The sequence below is a fragment of the Cavia porcellus genome, unplaced genomic scaffold (genome assembly GCF_034190915.1).
Source record: "Cavia porcellus strain 051 isolate PalLab524CR breed Dunkin Hartley unplaced genomic scaffold, mCavPor4.1 scaffold_37, whole genome shotgun sequence".
Lineage (NCBI taxonomy): Eukaryota > Metazoa > Chordata > Mammalia > Rodentia > Caviidae > Cavia > Cavia porcellus.
In genome coordinates, this window is record NW_026947520.1 from 11,000,587 (window position 1) to 11,026,325 (window position 25,739).

Here is a 25,739-nt window from a genome sequence, read left to right on the forward strand (position 1 = left end):
GCGTCAAATCCTACTGTACCACTGAGCTATATCAAATTCTAAATTAGGTGGTTGGTTTGACAAATGACCTGTAAACATAAAAAGAAATGTTTAGTGTTCCTGATAAGGAGAATTTAATTTTATAATGGAGTGAAATATTTTTCAGCTACAGAGTTTGTGAGTAGAAGAGCAGTTTATCCTGCTGCTTAAAATTGGAGATGGCTTATGACTTTTTCAAATAGGAAATTTGATTCAAGTACTGTACCACGTTTAGGAAAGCGTATGTCCACTCATCAGTTCCTTTCTAGAATACCTTCAGAACATACAGACACGTTAAATGTGCTTTTCTTCATTGTTGCTTAACATAGTGATGGATTCACAGAAAGATTGTATCAGTTGCAGTGCATTGCAGAATGGAGTGATATATAATCACTGAAACTGGCATCACATGAATGTATTTTTAACAGGGAAAGATGCACTTTGATATATCCACTGAGACGAGAGTCAGTTTACTTTTGCCTACACACAATTAGGCTGCAGTCTTGTGTCAGAAAATGTATACAAATTGTGGCAAAATTTGTTATTTTTAGGCATTTGAACGAGAGGTGAAATTTTCTGTTCTTTTTTATTATCTAGAAAGTCATTCTATTCATAATATTTAAGAGTTTCTCATTAATTTTTTCACTCTAACAGAGTTTCATTGGCACCAGAAACAATGTTGAATATTCTGTATTTTTACATTTTTGTGCCTTTCATTTTGTACTATCTCATGATCAGTAATGGCAATAATGGTTCTGTGTGCCCTTCTTTCCTTTCTCTTATCCTTGATTTCTACAATAAATAAATATAAAATTCTAGTGAAAGTTGTCTTAATAAAATAATTCTTGGGAAAAACACAAACATTAGTTAAGCACAGATAGTTTTCATTTTTTCTGTGTGTGTATTGGTATTTCTGACAACTTTTTGCTTCTTCAAAAATAAAGATATAAAGAAATTATCTGTACTTAGAGATTTTACTATGAATCATGTGATGATGCCATATGAAGAAAACTTTTAAAGCCACTGCAGGATACTGAAGCCTTTTGCCCAGGAAGCAGCTTCATTGCTGCTCAGACTAACTCAGCAGATTCATGCCTAGTATCGCATGTTAGCCCCTTTTTATTCAATTTTTGTCTTTTCATCACCCTTATATGGGCACATGCAAGGATTTTCCAGTCTGGTCGGTATACCTTAACATTTTACAGGCTGGTTTTTGTTACAGAGTCACATCAGTAGCATACACAGTGTTTGATCCTACGCAGTAAAAAGCCCCCATACTCCAAAGGTCAGGAGGGGACCTTCCACACTGCCAGGTATAGTTACACAAGAGCTTTTGTCTTCTGAGCTTTGTGTGCCTTTCCAATGACAGAGGTGTTAAAATATGAGAAAAAGTGTCTGGAGGCTTATTGAAATAATCCTAACCCCACAAAGAATGTCCATTTTAATTATTTTATTTTACTTAATTGAAATATTGTCTTTGTTAAGTAGTAATAGTAGACATTATAGTATCTGACAATTATTGAGCTGTTATTTGTTCTACAAGTTGTTCTAAATATTTTGTGCGGATTCTTATTTAACCATCTCAGTGGTGTCTTCTGAGAGAACTGAGAACTTCAGTTCTCATTTAGTAGGTGAGAATCCCGAGGCACAGAAGGGCCAAAGGATGGCTAGAAAGTAAGAACTTAGGGTAGAAATTAAATTCCAATTGAGCTAAATCTGAGGCCTGTTCTTACTAATTCCAGTGGGTTGCACTAGGCTGGGAGGTAGCGCAGTGCAGGGACCTTGTTTAGTACGTGCAAGACAGCAGCTTCCATCCCCCACACTATGTACACAAAGCATCACCCACTTGCACTTCCATTCACAGGTGAGCAGTAAGAGCTGTGAAGCATTCTATGTTTTCAAAGACAATTAAATACTTCTTGTTAAAGATATTTAATTTTCATAATAATTCCATAAATAATTTTGCATTTTGAAATGGAGCGCTGTAATTTCCTAAAATCTTCTTGACTGTCCCAGGACTGCTCTGCATTATGCCAGTGCCTATGGCCATCCAGAAGTGGTGACTCTCTTGGTAAAGAGCAAGTGTGATATTAATGCCTGTGACAGTGACCATGACACCGCTCTGATTAAGGTAAATAGCAGCCAACAATTTCAGCATGGGAGGGATTGTATTTAAATGCTGAAAATCAAAGTCAGTCAGTGTAATTTGAATATAACTCCTTGGCCAGGCATGTGGAAAGTGTGTTTGGAGTTTCTTGAGCTGATGGTGTCTCCTTTATTACAATACCCACAGGCTGTAAAATGCTACGAGGAAGGCTGTGCTAGTATTCTCTTGGAGCATGGTGCAAATGTAAATATTGCCAATGCCAAGGGCAACACTGCTCTGCATCTTTCGGTTTTTCATCCAAAGTCTTCACTAACAGCAAAACTGCTTTCGCATGGTGCCGATGCTGAGGCAAAAAACAAGGTATAGAGCACTGAATTTTCTTTCCAAAGTTTCTGAAATACTTTTGTGTTCACAGTGACATATTGGTTGGTCAGTTTTCCACATGTAGAAACTCAAGTGTTTCATGAATACACTGTTTGAAATAACTTGATAGTTAATGTTTTCACTTTCAATGTTGATAGTTTTAATGAAATGCTAGAGGATGTGAGTTTCTTTTATGCACTTACAGTATTTGTGAACACACTGAATTTTAAAATGTAAAATTTTTGTTTCAAAAGGTTTCTTTCTTTCTTTTTTGCAGTAGTGTAAAACAGCACAAGATAGCAAAATTAACCTCAGAATTTGGTTTTATTTTAAAACTTAAACAGAGCAATAGTGTTTTTTTATTTAAAAGAAACAACAGGAAAATGGTAGAAATAGCACATAATTTCAAAAATAATTAACAGTAAGAAATCACTAGTTGATAAATCACATACTGTTCTTTTAGATATAGTTCAAGTTACAAAAGTAAAGCATACAAAGTGGCTGGTCAAACAGCAATACTGCAAACTGTTCTTTTCAGCTCTCCAAGAAAAATTTACTAATAGGGTTATCAAATGTACTGTCACACATACGTGCAGTTGTAGCCTTTAGATCAGTTTTTTGTCCTCTCTTTTTCACAACAGCAATTACACATTTTGTGTTTGACTACTCCTACATTTCTTATTACATTTCACACTAGAGACACACTGTGATATTTATAAATATGATTATTTATTTATTTCATTAGTGAGAAGAGCCTCAAATTGTCTCCATTTGCCTATGAAAGCCTCAACAGCAACCTTTTTATAGCTGAGTAATATTCTATTGTATAAAAATATCACATCTTTTTCATCCACTCTGCAGTTCATGGGCATCTTGGTTTTTTTCAAGTTTTAGCTATTACAAATTGTGCTGCTATGAACATGGCTGCACATATCTCACAGGTATATGACATTTTCCATTTTTCTAGGAAAATACCAATGAGGGAACTCACTGGACCGAATGGAACTTCCAATCCTAGTCTTCTGCAAAATTTCCATACCGATTTCCATAGTGCCTGTGTCAGTCTACACTGCCAGCAATCGTGGAGCATTGTGTCCCCCCCCCCCCCACCACAGCCTCGCCAGCATTTGTTATCAGTTGATTTCTTGATTGCAGCTATTCTTTTCGGAGTGAGAATCTCGATGATGTTTAAATTTGCATTTCTCGAATGACCAATGATGGTGAACATTTCTTTCACCATCATTGTAATTATTTGCCATTTGTATATCTTCATCTGAGAAATGTGTGTTCATCTCAGATGTTCATTTTTGGAGAGGGTCTCTGAATTTGGGCTTGATGTTTTTCAATACTTTACACATTCTGGATATAAGTCCTTTGTCTGAGGAGTTGTTGGCTAAAATTGTTTCCCATTCTGTGGGTTTTCTTTTCACTCTGTTAGTGATTTCTCTTGAAGTGCAGAAACTTTTGAATAATATGAGATCCCAGGTGTTGATTCTTTGAAGTGTTTCCCATGCAGTTTACATTTTGTTCATGAAATCTCTGCCTACCTCTGTCTCCAAGTCTTCTGCCTACCTGGTCTTCCAGTAGATTTAAGGTTTCTGTATTAATGTTTAGGTCTTTGGTTCATTTAGACTTTAGTTTTGTGCTTGGTGATAGGCATGGGTCTATTTTCAGTCTTCAGCATGCAGAGAGCCAGTTTTTCCAGCCCCATTTATTAAAGAGTGAACATGGTTAGCCCCATTGTCAAATATCAGGTGGTTGATTGTTTTTGTAGTTGTGCTTGCATCTTCTAATCTGTTCCATTGTTCCCCAGGTGTATTTCTTTGCCAATACCCTGCTCATTTTATCATTGTGCCTTTGTAATAGAGTTTCAGGTCAGGAATTGAGATGCCTCCTCCCTTACCTTGGTTTCTCAGAATTGCCTTTGCTATTCTAGGTTTCTTCTGTTTCCAAATGAATTTCAGGAGTGTCTTCTCTAGCTCTGTGAGGCACGTTAATGGTATTCTGATTGCAATTGCATGAAATCTGTAGAACAGTTTTGGGAGTATGGCCATTTTCACAATATTGAGTCTTCCTAGCCAAGAACAAGGAATACTCTTCCATTTTGTAATATCCTCTTCAATCTCCCTTTGTAGTGTAGCATAATTTTCAGCAAATAGGTCTTTTACATTCTTAGTTAGGTTGGTTCCTAAGTATTTCATTATTTTAGATGCTATTGTGAAAGGTGATATTTCCATAAATTCTCTCTCGGTGAGTTTTTTGGTTGAGTACAGGAATGCTATTTGTTTTTGAGTTTTGACTTTGGATCCAGTTACTCTACTCAATTTTTTTATTATTTCTAACAGTCTTCTAATGGAAATTTTTGGGTCTTCTACATAGAGTATCATGTCACTTGTAAATAGTGATAATTTAACTTCTTCCTTTCCTATATTTATTCATTTTATTTCTCTCTCTTGTCTGATTATCCTGGCTGGTGTTTCCAGAACGTATTTGAATAGGAATGGTGAAAGTGGACATCCTTGTCTTGTTTCTGATTTTAAAGTAAAAGCTTTCAGCTTTTGTCCATTTAGTATAATGTTGGCTATTGATTTGTCATAGATTGGCTTCATAAGATTGAGGTAGACACCATGTGTTCTGAGTATCTGAAAGGTTTTTATGATGAACATGTGTTGGGCTTTATCAAAAGCTTTTTGTGCATCTGTGAAGACGACCATGCGGTTTTTGTTTTTGGCTCTGTTGATGGGTTGTATTACATTTATTGATTTGCATAGGTTAAAGTATTCCTGCCTTCCTGGAGTGAATCCCACTTGGTCATGATGTATAATCTCTTGATTCTTTGCTGCATTCTATTCTTGCCAGTATTTTATTGGGAATCTTTGCATGACTGTTGATTAGTGAGATTGGCCTATAGTTCTCCTTTTTGCTTGGGACTTTCTCTGGTTTTGGTATGAGAGTTATACTGGCCTCCAGGAATGATTTAGGGAGGATTGCTTCCTTTTCATTTTCATTGAAGTGTTTAAGCAGTTTAAGGAGAAGTTCTCTAAATTTTTTGTAGAATTTAGCCATGAATCCACAGGATGTGGGCTTTTCTTTGTTGGTAAGTTTTTAATTATAATTTTAATTGCAATAGTTGATACCGGATTATTTAAATTTGCTGTATCTTCTTGGTTGAGCTTTGATAGTTCATATGGTTCTGGAAATCTGTCCATTTCCTCTGTATTTCCCACGCTATGTGAGTAGAGATTTTCAAAGTAGGTATTCATGATGTTTTGAATTTGCATGGGATCTGTAGTAATTTCCCCCTTTTTGGTCTTTATTGCCTGAATTTAGGCTTTTTCTTAATAAAGTTAGCTAGAAGCTTGTCAATTTTGTTTAGTCTCTCAAAAAACCAGTTTTTTGTTCCATTAATTCTTTGTACTGTTTTTTAAATTTCCATTGCATTGATTTCTGCTCTAATCTTTACAATTTCCTCTCTTGTATGAGCTTTGGGTTTAACTTACTCTTCTTTTTCTAGAAGCTTGTGATGAAGCATTAGGTTGTTTATTTGTTGTCGTTCTTTTTTTTTGATATAACAATTTATTGATATATATTTCCTTCTTAAGTCTGCTTTCATTGCGTCCCATAGATTACAGTATGTTGTGTCTGCATTTCATTGATTTGTAGCTATTGCTTTATTTCTTCTTTATCTGTGGCCCACTGGTTCTTCAAAGGGTTGTGATTTAATTTCCATGTAATTATACAGGTTTCACAATTATTCTGCCATTAATTTCTAATTTCAGTGTGGTCAGATGTGTTTCTTGTATACAGCATACTGTGGGATCATGTTTCTTGATCCATTCTTTCAACCTATTTCTTTTGATATGTGAATTGAGACCGTTTACATTTATGCATATCAGTGGTATGTACTGGCTTGACTTTGCCATGTTGTGTTCCAGTTCTTTGATTTCTGCTTGTCCTACCAGGTGGTTTTTTTTCTGTTGTAGAACAACAGTATTTTAGAATAAGTGGAAATGTTGTTGCTGTTGACAGTTCATAAAAATGATCCATTTTTGGTGACTTGACTTAAATGGGAAAAATGACAAGGAAAAATGATTAGAAATAATGCAAGCCAATAGTGTTTGGTTGTTGATTAGTTGCTACTGAAGGAATACAGTTTCTGGTTCATGTGCATAGATAAGATGCTCTTCAATTTTAGGAATAAAATTTGTTTTTTTCTCCTTATTACTGGAAATTGAACACAGACCCTTCACACAGAGCTGTGTCTCCTGTTCAACTGTGCTATGTTTTATTTTTGGTAGGATATGAAGTTGTCTTATTTGAGATTGAACATGCGATGTGCCTGCCTCATATTCCCATAGTGCAGTGATTACTGGCTGTACCTAGCTTGAGAATAAAATCTCTTTATTCTGTTTTTTTTTTTATTTTTCTTTTTACATGCTTTTTTCAATAGTGGCACTCAAACTCTGAATCTTGCACTTACCAGCCAGGCACTGTGTGATGCTGAGCTACATTCCCATCCTCTTAAAAATTCTTAGTAGAAAAGAAAACCATATATTGTTTTTTAAAATTTTTATTTAAAAGGAAAAAGAGAAAAACCAAAACAAAACAAAGCAGTGTAAGAGTACAAGTAATACAGAACATAAAAAAAAAAAACCACTAAGAAATCACCAGTTAATAGATTACACATTATCATCCTAGAGATAGTTGCTCAAGTCAGAGTATCAAAGCATACAAAGTGAACATTCAAACAGTGAGACTGCAAACAGTTGTGTTCAATGATCCAACCAAAAACATTAATATGGTCAGCTATTAAACACCCCTAAACACACTTGCAGTTATATCCTTTAGAGCACTTTTTTTCCCTCTGTTTTTTATAACAAAATTATATATTTTGGGTTTTATTACTCCTTAGTTCTTATTACTGTTTTTTTTGGGAAGAGAATAAAGTCAAATATGGGAAAACAAAGCTGTCAGTCAAAATCAAGGATAGACACAGTACATGATGTGATAACAGAGTACAAGGTTATCAACAATGGTTACCATAATGCCTCTTGCTTCCTTAAAAAGAATTGTCTATCTCATTAGGTATTATAAAGTTGAACAAAACAGTAGAGAACAAGACCAATAAAACCTAAACATTGTAAACATTACAGCACTTCCAAAGGAGATAATAGTCAAACCAGAATGGGCATCTTAGTGAATCTTATTGCCTTCAAAGTAGTTGCCATACTCTTGATACTATCATATAGAATGGAACAGAGTCTAATCAGTCAAAACAAGATAGTGGGAGTATTACAGGACTTCAAAACAAGTTAATAGGAAATCAAAAAAAGTTACTATAATATATCCTGCTAATTTTTAAAATTTTTCCCCTTAATTAAAAAAACCATAAAAAATAACTAAATAATCTTTTTAATGAATAAGGGAGAGATTGAGATAAAAGAGGACATAACAACATAACAATACAGGTCAAAGCATGACAATTTCAGCAACCTAGTGCTTCACCACCAAATAACCCGACTTACTTGCAGTTAACATAGTGTCTATCTTTTTCCTTGAAATATTTGAATATAACTTCATATACTATAGCTTCAAATATTTCCATATCAAGAAGCCCAGAATAAAGCCTTTCCAAGTTAATAAGTGAAAACTTTATAAGGCTTCAAGGTCACATAATGGGGAATCATGATTACCACATACTTTTATATATTTGAATCTTTACTTACATTAGGGAAACTATTCGGTATTCACACATGCGAGATAGATTTATTTCACTTATGAGTATGGTCTCAAGCTGCGCCCCTTTATTGAGAATCATATATTGTAAACCTGAAATTTTAGGAGAACTCCAGCAATCCAGTTTGGCATGCATGAATGGTAATTAATTAAGAAACAAGGGAAATGAAAGAATAATTAAGAAAGATCCTTTCCTTTTCAGTCAGAAACCGCAACTAAGATAAGAATCTGAATTGTCCTTTCAAACATATGATGTCTTGCTGGGAGCTGGGAGTTAAGGAGCTTGTATGATGAGATCAGTTGTATTTTGAATGTACTAGTCCCTGTTCTGCCCTGAGCCAAGAGGATTAAATGGAGCTTCCATGGAGTACCTGTCTCTCACCTTCCCTCCTTTTGTCTAAATTCTCAACTAGTAAAAAGTAGTGGCTGTGTAGATGAGAGATGAAACTGATGTCATCTTCTAGGTTCTCTAGTCCTCATCTAGACTTGTGTGTTTCTGTGGTCAGGAGAAAGGTTTGAAACAGTTGAGGCTCTGCCCTGGAGATTTGGGTTCAGTAAATGTCTTAAGCCCTGACATGGATATTTCAAAATATTTCCTCAAGATTCTGACATAGCTCAGAAGCATTTAATGGACAAGCATGTTTAATGGTGAATTCCTAATTCTCAGAAACTGAAGAAATCTCTAGATGAGTTGGATTAAATACCACTTCCTTCTAATCTCTCCTTTCCAACAAAATCAGGCCAAGTTCCTTTTGTCTTTCTCTACAACTGTCAATGGGAAGTGAAAGGAGTATCATCAGTGTAACCTATTGTTGTGCAGAATCCACCACTTTCCTTCCCCCCTTTGGTCATTCAGTGCCACTGGGAAGCTCTGTATTAATTCACTAATGGTTAAGGCTTAGTCTTGATGAATTCCACATCTCTTTGTTATCATTACTGGCTCTCATTATAATCACTAGTGGCACAAAGCTGACAAATGTAGATTTTCAGGAATTTGAACAATGTCCACCTTGAATCTGTAGTTAGTTGAGGCATGTGACAGACTATGTCACTGTATTCAGTTAAGAAAGCCCTGGCAGAAATCAATGAAACTGTAAGAACAGAGATGAGAATGCTTTTTAAATTTGTATTGCTTATTTCTTAGTGTGTGTGTGTGTTGGGGGGGGGGTAATGGAGGATTGCACCTAGGACCTTCTCACTGAGCTGCATCCCCACCATTCATCACTGGTCACCCCCTGTTAAATTTGAGACAGTGTTTCACTAAGTTTCAGAGGCAGAAATCAGACATGAACTTGGATCCCTCTTCCTAGCCTCACAGAGTGATAAGCTTACAGGGTTGTACCACCCTATGCAGCTGGGAATTGTTGTGGTAATTTCTTTTCAGCGCTCCTTTGAAACTGTTTAACAGCAGGGAGACCTGCATACAAATGGAGGATAAGTATAAGTGTTGAAAAATTATTGAAATAGTTATAATGCTTTTCATTTCATGGTAGGACCTCACTTTTTTGGTAAAACATGATGTTAAGGGAAGAATTTTACACAGAAATGCTTGCTTTGTACACAACCATTTGGCAGCCCATGCATACCAAAGGTAAAAGCAAAACTCTGTGACTTAAACGTGGCTCTTAGCTCTATGCAGTTTTCCTGCATCAATTGATCTCACAAGGAGGTTTCAGAACCCTGCTCCAAATTTGAAGTTGAAGATGCTCAGAGAGAAGGGTCTGTCCTGTCTTCAGAGCCTGTGTGACCATGCAAGTGCCCTTTTATAGACCCACCTCTGTGTTTCCCTGTGCAGACTACTGATTGTGCCTCTGTGAGAGTTTGCAGCTCTTAAAAGATGGTATATTTTAATAAAGATTCTGGAATTTCAGAATATCTTTTATTCATTTATAAGAATGTAATGTAAGTGCTGGGGTTTTATCTCAGCGGCATAAGCGCCTGCCTGGCAAGTGTGTGCTCATGAGGTTGATCCCTGGTACTGATAAAAAAGGAAAAAGACAAAAAAAAAATAAAATGTAATCTAGATTTAAGAATAAATATTTAGAAATGGAGTGGAATTTAGAAATTGTTTAAAATTGTTCCCATATGCTCTAAATAATCATGTTCCTATCAGAATGCCTGCAGACATTAATAATTATAATCACAACTGAATAATTTATGCTTGTTACCAAGAATTTTGTATCTTTCATTTCAGCCTTGCCCCTTAAAAATATGTGTCTTAATGAGTTTCATTGTGATACAATTTTCATATTTAGTGGTATGAAAATTTTCATATTATGCAGTATTAGAATTTGTTCATTATGAGAAAATCCATCCTGAGCAGTGTTATAATTTATTTATTATGTTAAAATCCAAATTGAGCAGTATTAGAATCTTTATTGATGAACCATATTTTACATTTGATTTGTATAACATTGGTAATTGAAATGGAACCAGAATAAAACTTATTAAAAGCAATAGTTATACATGGGGATCCCAGGATTGCCGTTATATATGAGAAGTGAAGTTTTGTACTCATCTTTCTAACAGCTGAGATAATATTTTCATCTAATAATAGGACATAAAGAGCCATAACTGGTTTAATAAGAAGTGATCCAAGTTCACTTGGGGCTGATCTCACAATTGAGTGACCATGTAATGGGGGTACTCCTTAAAAGCTGGAATGGTTAAGAATTGTAGTTGGATCCTGTCACCAGGTGGAGAATTCAGCAAGTTTCCTGCCTAACTGCTTTGCATGGTACCGAAACTGTTAATTCCCTGAAACTGTTAATTCCTCAGGTGTTGATATTTGGCAGAAGACAAGTAGTGTTGAATACGAGTAAAGCAAAGGTAAAGAGATTTTAATACTGAAGAAATAATGCAGTTTTATAATTTCTCAAACAGATGATTATCAAATCTGTTGAGACATAGAAGTCATGGAAAATGATTCTTTGGAATATAGGGTGAGAATTTCTGCCTAGGGATGATAATTTAACTCATTAATTTAATCCAAATCCTTCAATCCTTTTTGGCTGTGCATTATGGTTGGAGCTACTGAGAAAAAAGATACAGCCCCTGCCCTGAAGGTGCATTTGATCGAAGCGGGAGGTGTTACATAACTCTGAGTACCATGATAAAGGCTGTGATGGGAAGACCCTTGGAACCAGTGACTGGAGCGAGTTGTGACCCTGGGGTTTCTGTAGCCACTGTGGGCAGAGAGCATGCACTGCAGAGGGTATGGCAGGGCAGCACGTGTGGAAGCACTGGGAGTGAGAAGGAAGAGACTGCTGTGTGTTGTTATCTATATCAGGTTAACAGTCAGGGTCCTTCACAAGCTGTTCAGTTCAGCTGAGAAGCAGGCAGTTGTGTGGGTTTTAAATTGTTTCTGCTTCTCCACAGGAAGGCCTCACACCACTTATGCTTGCTCTAAGGGAAAACAGAATGAAAGCGGCAGCAGCATTGTTAAAAAAGACAGAAACAAAGAATGTGGTGAATGAGCCGGAAAGGTATGGTTGTTCTTTTTTTAAACAAGAGTTCAGCAGTGTTGTGGAGTGGTAATAAGTCAGCTAAGTCAGTAGCTGAAAGACTACCTTAGGGACTGGTGTATAATGAAAAAGATCAACACAAACCATCAGATAGAAAAATTATTTGGATTGGGCAACATAAGGAATACTGTGCAGTACAAGTCATGCTCTATTATTGAGTAATTTTGATGTCTGCTTTTTAATGAGAAGAATAACTTTTGTAGTAAAACAATAAGGAAGAACACTGTATTGCTATGTTCATGGAACTTCCTCAGAGTACAAAACATAAACCTAAATGCTTCATATAAAAAGGAAAAAGTGTAAATGTTTCTTTTCAGTGATTGAAAATGAGCTAGTAATATAAACAAGTTGGCATATAAAAATATTTGGAGAAGCAAAATATGCAATTTGGAAAAGTATGCTCATATAAGAGAAACCAGAAAATATTTGAACTTGTGTTTCAGACTTATTTCAAAGAACTTTATATCCTCAAGTTGCATTCATTTATCTATGAGTTCCTCAAGGTTATCTTTCTTTTTCATAGTGCAGTATTCCATTGTGTATAGTTGCCATTTTCCTTTACATTATTCTCTTAATGGATGTATACACTATTTTAGAGATGTAGCTGTTAGAAATTGTGCTGCTGTAAACATAGATATCTATATATCCCTGTATGTATGATTTTAACTATTTTGGAAGATTTCTGCAAGGGGACATAGCTGTGTCAAGTGGATTTCTATTTTTAGTTTTTGGTGGAATCACCACACTGTTTGCTGTAGTGTTCATACTGGTTTACATTTGCACCACTGGTGTAGAAAAACTCATCAGCATTTATCATTAGACTTTTTTTCATGGAAATCTTTGTAAGATAAAATGCTATCTTGGTGTATATTTAATTTGCATTTATGTAATTTCCAGATGCAATGATGAGTTTTCCATGTTTTTATTGGCCATTTGTACTTCTAACAAGTATCATTTCATTTTATTTTTCTGTTCTTTGAGCTTTCTTTACTAGGTCTATACTTTGATGCTTGTCCTCTGCCTGTGGAGTGACTAATAAGGGTTTTTTTTTTTTTTGGTATTCTGAAGGTTGTCTCTTTCTGTTGGTTGTTTCCTTTGCAATAGAGAATCTTTTTAATTTCACGAGACTCCATTTGTTGATTCTCTATATTGTATTTTGTGCCATTAGGGTTTTGTTCAGAAAGTCCTTGCCTATGCCTGTGTCTTTGAGTACTGCCTATTTTGTCTTCCAGAAGATTGCTTCTGTTTTAACATTTAGTTCTTTGGCCCATTTTGGTTATAGTTTAGTACATGGTGAGATATGTGGATCTAGATCTGTTGCACGTAGGTATCCAATTTTCCCAGCACCATCCCTTGAAAGAATATCTTTACTCCGGTATATGTTTTTGACTCCATTGTCGAAGATCACACAGCGCTCTGGCTCTGTGTGCTTTGAGTTGTCTCTGTTTGTTGTGCTCTCTTCAACTGATGTACATGCCTGTTTCTATGTCAGTACCATGTGGGTTTCATCACTGTAACTTTATAGTGTAGCTCTGAGCTTGGGATTATGATTCTGATGCCACCTGCGTTGCTTTTGTCACTTTTGAGTCTCTTCTAATTCCACCAAATTTTAGGATAATGTTTCTTTAGCTCTGTGAGAATTGACTTTGGTATTTAACTTGGGGTTGCATGAAGTCTGTTTACCAATATTGAAAGTCAGGCCATTTTGACAGTATCAGTTTTGCCTATCCAGAAATGAGGAATATCTTTTCATTTTCTGATATTTTAGTTGCCTTTTTCTGATTTGTGTAATTTCCACTGTACAACTCTTTGCTTTCTTAGGTTAACATCTACCCATTGAAGTTTTTTTGATGCAATCGTGAATGATACTGTTTTCCTAATTGCTTTTTCAGTGAGTTCTTCAATATTGTAAAACATTGCTATTGATTTTCATCTCTGTATGTGTGTGTGTGTGTTTTATCCTTGTATCTTATTAACCTTGGCTAACAGTTCTAGAATTGTGTGATGGACAGTTTTGCATTTTGTAAGCAGAGGATCATGTCATGTGCAAATAAAGGCCTTGAATGACTATATTGATCAGGAATGGTGATAAGAAGCCTCCTTGTCTTGTTCCTGTTTTTAGAGAGAAGGCTTTTAGTGTTTCCCCGTTGCATGTGATGTAAGCACGAGGATGGTCATAAATGACTTTTATCATGTTGAGATGAAAACATTCGGTACTTATTTTCTTCAGGATTTTGAGAATGAGTGTTGCATTTTATCACAGCCATTTTGCATTTTATCATAGCCGTTTTCTCAGCCTGTTTAGATGATCATGGGGTTTTGGGTCTTGCTTCTTTGTAGATGAGGAATTAGAATTATCATTTGTGTTTATTGAGCCTCTTTGTATTCAGGGGCCTGAAACCTGTTTGGTACAGTGCATGATGGTTTTGATAATTTGTTGCTTTTGGTTTACCAGTATCTTATTAAGGATTTTTACATCCATGTTCATTAAACAAATTGTTCTCTAATTGCCTTTCGTGGTTGTATTATTTTCTAGTTTTGTGATGAGGATAATGATAGCTTCCAAGAATGACTTTTGAAGTCCTACTTTTATTTTTACTGCAGAGTTTTTGTGTTAGATATTCACAGAAGTTGTTATAGAGTTTCATTGTGAACCCATCAGGTTCTGGGCTTTCTTAGCTGGTATTTTTTTTTTTAAGTTCTCAAATTTCCTTGCCTGATGCTAGAAGATTCAGGATTTTCATATCTTTTTGTTCTTTTTTGGTAATCCATATATATCTAAGAATCTCTCCATCTTTTCTGAGCAAAGGCTTAGCATATACTTTCATGAAATAGTTGCTAATAACTTCTTGAAGTTTGACAATGTCTATTATGATTCCACTTTTTTATTTCTAATTGTAGTATTTTATATGTTTTGGCTTTCGATAAAATTGGCTTATGTTTGATTTACTTTGTTTATTTTTTCAAAAGCTCTTCAATTCAGTGGTTCTTTTTTTCCCTCTAGTTTCTATTCATTGATTTCTGTAATGAGGTTGATAGTGTTTTTCTTTTTACTAGCTGTGTGCTTGAATTGTTCTTATTTTTCAGTGACCTTGCGATGCATCATTATGTTTTTGAGCTCATCCTATTTTGTAAAAATGAGAATATTCACTTCTCTATACTTCCTATATTGAACTAGTTTCATTGTATCTCATAAATATTGGTGCACAACTAACTCTAGGAACTGTCTTATTTCTTCCTTAATTTTCTCTATGACTCAGTGATTGTCTTTAATATCCATCTGTTTGCACAATTTCTGTAGTTTCTTTTGCTATTGATATCTACTTGCATCGCACTGTAATCTGATAGTATGCATAGTAAAATTTTTATTCTTTTGCATTTACTTAGTTGTGCTTTATTAACCAGAATATGGTCTGTCTCCAAGAAAGTACTATATGAGACTAAAGAATGTATCTTCTGTTGTCTTTTGGAACACTGTATACAGTACATCTCCAAGTGACAAACATTCAAGTTGCAAAGTTTCAGAGATGCAAATGGGACCTCACATTACAGAAAATTGTAGATGTAAAGAAATCAGAAAGGTTGCTTGTGTGTCTACCAGACACTGCTACAGTTGTGCTGTTGTGTGCTTACAGTATGTACAGCTTTACAGAGCTACATCAGAACCTGGGTTGTCTGGAAGCAAGCAGCAGTGGTATGGATGTTGCTGCTAAGAAGTGCAAAGCAATAACCATGGAAACAAAAGTGAAAATAATTAATTGCATTGTGTCTTAGTTACTTTTCTTTCTTTGCTGACACAAAATACCCAACACTGAAAATTAAGGAAGGAAAGATTTCTTTAGCTTACAGTTTGTGGAAGTTTCTTTCCATAATCAGGTGGCTCCAGGGCAGGATGGCATGGCACCAGGGCAACACATTGACAGCAGCAGCTTGCAAAAGCATCCAGAGCAATAAGGAGGAAGAGAAAGCCTCTTTCCCACCCTTATACTCTACACAGCCCACTGCCCCAATCCAGAGCAGGTGTAACACTCCCCAAATGTCTGTCCTCCTCTTTCACAGTATGAGAAAATTTACAAAGAAGGATCCTGGATCCCTGTTGAGTCTCTCGTAAAAGGTGTAAAGTTCTCAAGTTGACACAGTGTATCAACCACAACAGATAGAGGTAAAAAAAAAATAGTACACATGGCTGGTTTTTATAACATGAATCATGCAACCATGTCCACAGTTATGAAGAAAAGGAACAATATATTGAAATGTGTGTGGTCCACTGTGCCAATGAAGCCATTTTGCTGGACTTACAGAGAAATCTGACTTCCAAAATTCTCCCTGAATAGAACTCATTAATAAGTCAGGGAAATTACTGTATATATAGTAAGTCCATTTGTTTAATGTTTGGTTCAACTTTTACATTTCTTTGTTAATGTAATTTTGTTTAGTTGAAGAATTTTTGATAATGGTGTGTGTAGATCTTTTACTAAAATTGTATTGATATTTATTATATAATTTTCATTAGGTTTTTTGGGTCAAGGTTAGTCACTGTTGCTTGGCATGTTTATAAGTATTATCTCTTTCTATTGAATAAACACATTAATGTAACATTTGTTTTGCTTTCTTTTCTTTCTTTCTTTCTTTCTCTCTCTCTCTTTCTCTCTCTCTCTCTCTCTCTCTCTCTTTCTTTCTGTTTTTTTTTTGTGTGTGCATGTCTCCTTTGAATAGTTTTGCCTTGAAAACAGGATTACCCCTCCTGCTTGTTTTGGGTTCTCTTCGTGTTGAATATGGTTTTGCAAACTTTGATTTTTTAATCCATGGAATTTTTATTGTATGAATATCTTTGTTTGTTTGTTGCTGCAGGGTCTCACTATGTATTACAGGCTGTCCTTGAACTTGTTTATATAGCTCAGGAAGGCCTTGAACTCACAGTGATCTCCTTGTCTCAGTGTGGCTTTACAGGCACGTGTATTTCTTGCATAGAGCATACTTTTGGATTATGTTTCTTGGTCCATTCTACTAACGCAGGCCTTTTGATTAATGAGTCCATTTACATGGCAGTTATGACTGGTAAGTACTGATCTGTTCCTGTATAGTAATTTCATGTTGTTTTCTTTTCATTCTACTTGTTACCCTACATGATGTATTTGTTTGATTACATCTTTGACATTTTTAGCTTCATTTTGTCCTAAGATATACTTGAAAAGTTTTTGGAATATTTGTTAGGTGGACATAAGTATCTTTAGGATTTATTATGGAAGTATCTTATTCATCAATTTTGAGAGATAATTTTAGTCAAGGTTGGAAGTTGCTTTCCTTAAGAGCTTGAAACACTGACTTCCATGCTGCCCTTATCTTTAAGTTTTGTGCTGAGACATCCATTATAATTCTGCTGGCTTTTCCTTAATAGGCAATTCATTGCTTTGCATCAGTAACTTTTAAGATTTTGTACTTGTGCTACATGTCATTTTTAAGTATGTGGCATGGAGTAGTTTTTTCTGATCAAGGCTACTGTGATCATACTTTACCTGCTTGTATGATTTCTGCTACTTGCCTCAACAGGCTTTCTATGTCCATTCTGCTGTCTTCTGATTTTCCACTAATTACCATTCTTCTTGTATTAGTGCTCTTTGAATTTTCTAGGAGATGTCAGGTCCATTTTTCTTATCCCTCTGTACCTCTAAGGTACCTCTCAGTAAGTGATCATTGACCTCAGCCTGTCTTCTAGATTTTCAGTGTTTACATTAAATATTTTTTGAATTCCAATTGTTTTCTATTCTAGATATTCATATTTTGTAATTCTTTATATAGTTCTAAAAGCTATTTCTTATATTTTCTTTAATCTTGTTGATCATCTGTTTCAGGAGGGTCAATATTTGATTAGTTGTATGTTGTGAAATTTGCCAGTTGCCTGTGGAAGTGTTTTATCTGGATACCCTTTCAGAAATGTCTGCTGTGTGGTTTATGATTTCCTCCCTAGGGCCCTCCAAACTGGTTGCGGGGGGGGGGGCGGTATTGGGAGGTTGTGAAGGCATTTTGTTGCCTTATCTTTTCATGTTTCACTTCCTCTGTTTGTTTTTCATGATTGAGTTTACAAATTTTATGGACTGGCGTCCTGTTTTGGGGGGAGTGAATCAGTATTGTTTTTGACATCCCCACCCCAAGGTGTGTACCTGGTGGAATAGAGAGAAATCTAATGTAACTCTGATATGTTACACTGGCTGTTGTAATAAATTCAACAACAATGGAATCACATTGCAAGTGAATATTCACAAATCCTAGACACGAGTCATGAACAGCCCTTAACCAAAACAAGGAGGACTATCACTTACGTGAGTTATACTACCCTGTAGTAGTTCAGGCCACTAAATTCTGCTGGATGTAAGCGGTACAGTGCAAACATACAGCTACAGTATATGCCTTCTTTAGAAGTGGCCCTCTAACTATTACTTCCACCAAACTTGGCCTTCCAGAAGAGAATACGGGCCCCCTGATCTTCCTGTTCACAGCCCATACTTCCCAGGTGACCACAGGAGATCCATATTTAGCTCTCACTGTGTGTAGCCTATCTCCCAAAGTTCTCACTTATTCTCTGAGGAAGGCTATCAGTTCAGTGTTGTACTGAAACTCTCTCTGGGCATTGGTCACTTCCTGGCGCAGGTCGTTCTGTTGGTTTTTACCTTTGTGGCCCTGTGCTGAGGGGAACCCAGTGCTGGAGGATAGTGTGTTCAGGTCTGGGTACTCCTTACCCCTCTTTAGATGTCAGGCAGGCATCTATGTCAGCTCGGAATGCAATGCTTACTTACTGGGTTGTCCTCCAACTCTGCTTTGGGACAGGGGGCATTGGCTTTATCTGAGGGTGGGGCACTCAGCCTGAGGTTTGCTGTGTGTGCTCTGATTTTGCTGGTCATTTGACCATCCTTTAACTAGAGAAGTTTGACATCTTTTCATAAAGCACAGAAGTTGGGACTGAATTGAGAGCTTCACAGATGTGAAGCATCTGTCATAGCACTGAAATACAACCCCAGACCCTATCTTGGGACTTGAGAATCCTTACCCATAGGAATCCCATGTAATTGCTAGTACAGTTCTCTATGGTGTACAAGTAGTGTGTCACAGTTTTGATTTTTCTAATTAACCACTTGGGTCTTGACATGTCTAGTTTAGCATAAAATCTTTGTTACTTTGCTGTGGGAGCTCTCTCCTACACCCTCGTCCCTGAATTTTCCAAAAATCCAAGACATTGCTTAAGACTGAAGAATTCAGTCCTCTTTCATGAGTCAAGTGTACTTTTGTGGTTTGTGTTATTATTAAGTATCTCTCAGTGTAGTGGTGATTAACTTTTAGTCCCAGGTTGTCATTACTGACCCAGATCCCTGAGCCTTCATGGTAATACACACTTACACTTAAATTGCAGCTTGTTTTATTGTTTTGGTTTTTTTTTTTTTTTTTTTAGTATGTGTGCTTTTTTTGCTCAGTTTTTGTCCCTGAACTGGAAGCACTTTACTTTGGTGGCTGAACCTCATAGATTCGCCCCATGCATGGTAAACAAAATGACTCTTCCCACCTCCTCAGAATCCTACACGGATCCTACACATTGGTGGAGACCTTCACGGTGGCTCATGCTCTGAGACCTTCATTAGTCTTCTGCCAGAAAATAAGAGCAAGGATCATTGTAAAGTACTGGAAAGACCCAAATAATGTTTCCAAAAGAGATCAATGTTTGTTTTTTCTTTGTCACCAGGTCTTTACCGAGAAGTCTCTTTATACCAAGTAGCACCATTACATAAGTTGTAAAAGGTCCCGAATTAAGCCTTGAATTGGCAACAACTTCTGTTTGGCCTCTGAAATTGTTTACTACTGAAAATCTATTTTTGTCTTGGAATAAGGACTCTAGAATATTTACAGATTTTTGTCTCATACAGAAGCAATTAAATGAAACTCTCTGAATTCATAATAAAGAAAACTAAGCCCAGCATGATGCAATATGTCCTGCACACAAGAGGGTTTTGCCTTCCATGTCAGTTGGAGACAGACAGAAATTAAACCAGCCAATCTTTGTTAGAATCACACTCAGAGTTTTGTTGTGTAGAGGAAGAATATTAGTCCATTCCAGGTCTTTAAAAGAACTAACTCTTCACTTCATTAGTTCTCCGTATTATCTTCTTAGTGTCAGTTGCATTAATTTCTGCTCTGATCTTTATAACTTCCTCCTTTATATGGGTTTTAGTCTTGCCTTCCGCCTCTTTACCTATAAACTTGAGATGCAACATAAAGTTTTTGCTCTTTTTTTTTCTTTTAAATTTTATTTAAGGAGAAAAAAAAGCAGAGAAAGGGTATAAGTTATACAGATTTACAGAAAAAAATACACAGTAGGACATCACTAGTTAATGGATTACATATTGTCATCTTAGAGATAATTGTTCAAGTGACAAAATTAAAGCTTGTAAAGTGGACATTCCAACAATGATACTGCAAACAGTTCTGTTCAATGATCCAATAAAACTCAGTGATATCATTTTCTATCATATACACTTAAATATACATGCAGTTATATTATTCAGAGCACTTTCTTTTCCTCTCTTTTGTACAATGACTATTACACATTTTGGGTTTTATTGCTCCCATGGATGTCATTACTTTTTTGGAAGAGAGTGAAACCAAATGAGATATAACAGAGCAGAGTCAGTCAAATCAAAAGGGTGGACATAATAGATAATGTAAAAACATAATACAAGGTGATCAACAATGGTTACCATAATGCCTCCCGCTATCTCTAATAGAATTGCCTATATCATCAGTTATAATAAAATTGAACAAAACAGTAAAGAATAAAACCGACAAAACCAAAACATTGGAGACATTGTAGGTCTTCAAAAGTAGATAAAAATCATCGAGAATGGGCGACATAATGAATCTCACTATCTTCACAGCTGTTGCCTAAACTTTCGAACCTGGTACTATCCAGCAAAACACAATAGGGGGACATCAGTCAAAAACAAGATGGTGAGAGTAATACAGGGCTTTAAATCAAGATAATGGAAAGTCAAAGTGGGTTACTATAATATATCCTGCTATTTTTATTTATGTTTTCCTTAATTAAAAGGATAAAAATTAAAAAGTAAATAATGGAGTGGAGATTGAGATAAAAAAGGGCATAACAGCAAAACAGCACAGATCAAAACATAACCATTTAAGCAGAATATTGTTTCACCATCAGATAATCCTGACATAAAAGTAGTTACCATATTGTCTCTTTCCTTGAAATCCTTGAGTACAACTTCGTATACTGTAGCATTAAATATATCAAAAGAATGTAAAACCATTTAAGAGAATGACTGCATTACAGGGTATTTAGAATCAACTAACAGAAAATGAACAATGTTTTCTGTATAATCTCCTTGTCTTTAAAAGTTTTTACTTATACTATCATACATAATAAAATCCAACAAGATCCAACCTGTTTAGACCAATGGAGACAGAAGAACAAAAGCTTGATGAGACTTCAAAACTAGATGATACTAAATCAGTATTACCTATTAAGACATCATTTTCTCCAAAATAGCTGTTCCTATCATCCAATCTTCTCTGCCGCATTTCTGTTGAGTTCTTTTTCTGTCATTAGTTGTCAGTTTGTCTTCTTCATTTTGTTTTCTGCTCCATTCATTGTGGCCTCTCTGCTGCTACTTCTGGATTTTTTGTATTTTTCTTTTTTAGAATATCTTGCAGTATTCTCTGTAGAGTTGAATTGGTGGTTGCAAATTCCCCCGGTTCCTCTTTATCCTGGAAGCACCTTGTTTTTCCATCAATTTCCAGGGACAGTTGTGCAGGATATCTCAATCTTGGCTGGAGATTATTATCTTTCAAAGCTTCAATTATTTCCCCCCACAGTCTTCATGATTTGATGGTTTGTACAGAGAAATCTGCTGTAATTCTGATGGGTGTTCCCTTGTAAGTGGTCTGTTTCTTGTCTCTGACAGCTTTTAATATTCTGTTCTTGTATTGAATTTCTGGAATTTTTATTATTATATGCCTGGGTGTTGTTCTGTTTGGGTTGTAGGTGGCTGGGGTCCTGTACATCTGAGTATCTTTACCTTTTGCTAAATTAGGAAAATTCTCCTGGATTATTTCTGTGAGTAGCTTTTGTAGTTCATTTGTTTGTGTCCCTACTTCTTCTTTTATGTTCTTAATTCTTAAGTTATGGATCGTCTTATCATCTTCTAGTCTTTGTATTATTGCTGTTTGTTTCTTTGTTACTTTTAAGAAGTTTTTCATTTCATGCTCCCATATTACAAATCTGCCCTCCAGTTCAGATAGTCTGTCCTTAGTTTCTTTCAAGCTGTTATGCCAGTTTTCAATAGACTCTTTAGTTTCCTGGTAGTCCCTTTGAACCTGCTTCACATATTCTATGCTTTCTCTATTTTCTCCATCAAACAATTCTCCCCTCTTTTTCTGTTCTTCCATTCCACCATCCGTTTTTTCTTGGGTGGTGCTTAGCATTTCTCTAACTATTCTGCTTACTTCTAGCTTCAGGTCATTAATAACTTCATTCCTGAACTGATCTATGAGGCTCTCTAGATGGCGCTTAATGTCTATTGGTGCGGTGTCCGCTCTTGCCTGTTTCTCAGGATTAGGGGCCGAGGAGCCTTTCTTGTTGCTCCCTCTTCCCATATTCTTTGTTCCTTATATATGCAGGCTTATGTAGGAGGCCCAGCTTCCCTCCCTGTCAGCCACAACCTGATCGAATTGCGCCGGCTAGGTGTTCCCGCCCGCCACAGCACACCAGGAAGTTGCAGACCAGGCAGCCTACACGGGGCCCACCCCTCCAGGCCACCCTCAGGCTCTGGGATCTGGGTTGTGCTAGCCTACTGGGTCTCGGCCAGCAGCCTCACGTAGGCTAGGCACTTCTCACCAATCCCGCCTGAGAGGGGCATATGTGGCTGAAGTCGCCACAGCGCGCTGCTCCCGCAAATCTGCCCAGTCCCAGAATGCTTTCCGCTGGAGTCAAACTGTGATAGAGTGTCAGTTTCTCTTACTCACCTCACCACAAGTCAGTGCATGGCTCCCGTCCGTCCTGTTTTCAACTCTGTTCACCAATTCCCGTTCTCAGAACTTCTGCACGTCTCTCTCCCTGCCGAGCTGATGCAGATGCAGTCGCCGCGTGGCGGAAAACCCAAATTGCGGCTTCCAATGGTGCGGGGTCCAGCCTCCAGGCTGAGGCTTTTCTGTTCCTGTTCTAGCACCAGGACTGCATTCCAAGTTGGTTTCTCTCAGCCCAGTTCGTTCCTGGGTCAGCAGAGCATATCTCCACTGGTTTATTTCTCCTTACTCCGCACCATTCCTGACTTCTGAGCCAAGTCTTAGAAGCAGCCTCCATAGCTGCTGTTATCTGTCCACTATGTTCTCCCGGAAGTCCCAGTTTTTGCTCTTTCTGTTTTTCTGATGTGAGACTTCACTATTACAAATTTCCTATAGGACTACTTTCATTGCATTCCAAAGGTTTCAGGAAGTTGTATCTGCATTTTCATTTAATTGTAGACATTGTTCAATTTCTTTTTTAATTTCATCTGTGACCCATTGGTTGTTCAGGAGTATGTTATTTATTTCCATGTGTTTATGGAATTTTTGCGGTTTCTTTTGGTGTTAATTTCCAGTTTCACTGGGATGTCATCAGGAAATATGCCTGGGATAAGTTCAGTTCCTTAGTACTTACTTAAGCATATTCTGTGGGCCAGTATATGGTCTAGAGAATGTCCCATTTGCAGCTGAGAAGAACATGTATCCTAATGTTGTTCGGTGGAATGTTGTAAACACTTACCAAGTCCACTTGTTCACAGGTTTTATTCAGTTCTGATATTTGTTTGCTGATTTTTGTCTACTTGGTTTATGTCTTTGTGACAATGGGGAATTAAACAGCTCCATCACAATTGTATTAATTCTTATTTGATTTTCCCTGTCCGGTCATGTTTGTCTGATACAGTTATGTGTTCTGCTTGAAGTTTTATTCCAGGTCTTGATATCTGTTACTTTTCTGCCATTGGCATAACTAGTTCAGTAGTAGAAGACAAATATGTTGTCCAATTTAATGAGATATTTATAAATAGACTTAGTTATAAATTATTTAAAGTTGATATGCCATGAATTATAAACCACAGAGAAGAGAAGAGCTCATAGTCCAAATTAAGACCCATTATTTTCTGGTAACTACAGCACTTGAATACTACAATCTGAAAATACACACGTTGGGTTGTAGTTGGAATTCCAAATTAGGTGAGCATTTAGGAACTACTCACCCCTTACTTTATTATTTCTGAGAGCAGGTTTCTATGTTACCTCATCAAACCTTCATGGGATTCTGGTAAACTAAATTAGCCAAGTCCTTACAGTTTATAAGACTTTGAGTCTAAGGGAAATGACTTATGCAAAAAGAAACAGCTGTTGGTTTTCGAGCCGGAGCTTGTGATTTCAAGACAGTTTCTCTTAAATTGTGCTAATCCAGCTAATGCTTGGAGCTGTCTTGCCTTTCTTGATTGATGCCTGCCTCACTTTACTTACTGTTTTTTCTTCCTTAATTACAGGTGTAATAAAGTTTTGTAGACACGACAGATTTGAAGTATTGGAGTAAAGTTTTCATATTAGATCTAACATTGTCTGAAATACGCTTAGTAATTTAATATGTTTTATAACAATTTTAAATCACTTTTTTTGCATAGAAAAAATTCTCAATGTGAAAAAAAGGAATCTTCAAATTCTGACAATAGCCCTGCAGGTAAGACTTCTCACAGTGAATTACACTTGGTGGCCCTGTCTTGATTTTCAAAGACAAAAGGATGAGTGTGAAGGCACAAACCTGTAACCCCAGCACTGGCGAGGCTGAGGCAGGAGTACCTTCTTGTGTTGAAGGCAATCCTGCACTACATAGTGAGACCCTGTCTCAAAGAACAAAAAACAAAAGACAAAAACAACAAAAAAGGAAAAGAGTAAGAAAAAATTTTGAACACAGAGGAGTTAAAACATTACTGTCAATTAAATTTATATTTCCTTAATTTTTTTAATAATTCAGAACTCAGAATTATTTAAGAAATGAATTACAAGAAAGACCTAATCTAAAACATTCCATTTATTTAATTTTTACTTCTAAAATTCTAAACACAAAAAAGAATTTTAAACCAGTGTGGCTACTTTCTGTGCACTAACATTAGAGTAAACTTTTAATATTTTAAGTAATGGATTAGACTTAGTAAAGGAATATTACTCCATGATTTTATTACTGAAAAGTGATTTTTGTGACTAAAAATAGCATGCTAAGTCACTTTTATCAGTTATTTTCCATCCTAAGTATGTCATTTATATGGATCTGTATAATTTGTTAGTCCTCAGTTCAGGAGATAATATCTATCACTGCTACTTTGATCTTGGAATTATCTCCAATTGTATACCGAGTTTCTGTAACATGGTAATGGTAGATTCAGTAACTATGTTCAATTAATAGTGTTTTCTCTTTGTTTCTTTTCTTTATCTCTTCTGTTGTCTTATTTGTAGTGGTTGCAAGTGAATCTGAGACTTCTTTAACACCAGGCAAGTACCCCTCCACTCAGGTGTATCTTTTGCTCCAAGAAGTTTGTTTTTTATATCAGGTTTTAGTTCACAGCAAAATTAAGAGGATATCCAAAAATTTCTGGTTTATTATGTGCCTCTCACACATGGGTTGCTTTCCTCAGGGGCCAGAGGCCTCCACTACGTTAGAATGCTTGTTATAGACTATGATTTACAGGGGTCCATCGTTACCATCCGAAGTGTCACTTTTAGTGTTCTGTATCAGATGGCTGTTTTAAAATGTGTAGCATATTTACTGTTGCATCTATGTTTATTCTTTATTTTTTCTTAATACTGCAGAATTCAGAAGTATTTAAGAAATTCAGTATAGGAAATTAATGATCTAAATACTCCATTTATTTAATTTTTACTTCAGAAATCCCATACATGAAAAAGAGTTCTAAATC

At 36.2% G+C, this 25,739-nt stretch overlaps 1 protein-coding gene across 1 annotated transcript in view; it reads left to right on the forward strand.

Annotated features, from left to right (window-relative positions):
- Positions 1 to 25,496, forward strand: part of LOC111755114 (putative ankyrin repeat domain-containing protein 30B-like) — a 51,305-nt gene extending 25,809 nt beyond the window's left edge. Inside the window, exons 10-14 of the mRNA XM_063243275.1 lie at positions 2,035 to 2,149; positions 2,312 to 2,485; positions 11,603 to 11,709; positions 24,450 to 24,505; positions 25,279 to 25,496. Coding sequence (XP_063099345.1) covers positions 2,035 to 2,149; positions 2,312 to 2,485; positions 11,603 to 11,709; positions 24,450 to 24,505; positions 25,279 to 25,496 — 670 coding nt within the window. The remainder of the gene's footprint in view (positions 1 to 2,034; positions 2,150 to 2,311; positions 2,486 to 11,602; positions 11,710 to 24,449; positions 24,506 to 25,278) is intronic.
- Positions 25,497 to 25,739: the final 243 nt, after the last annotated feature.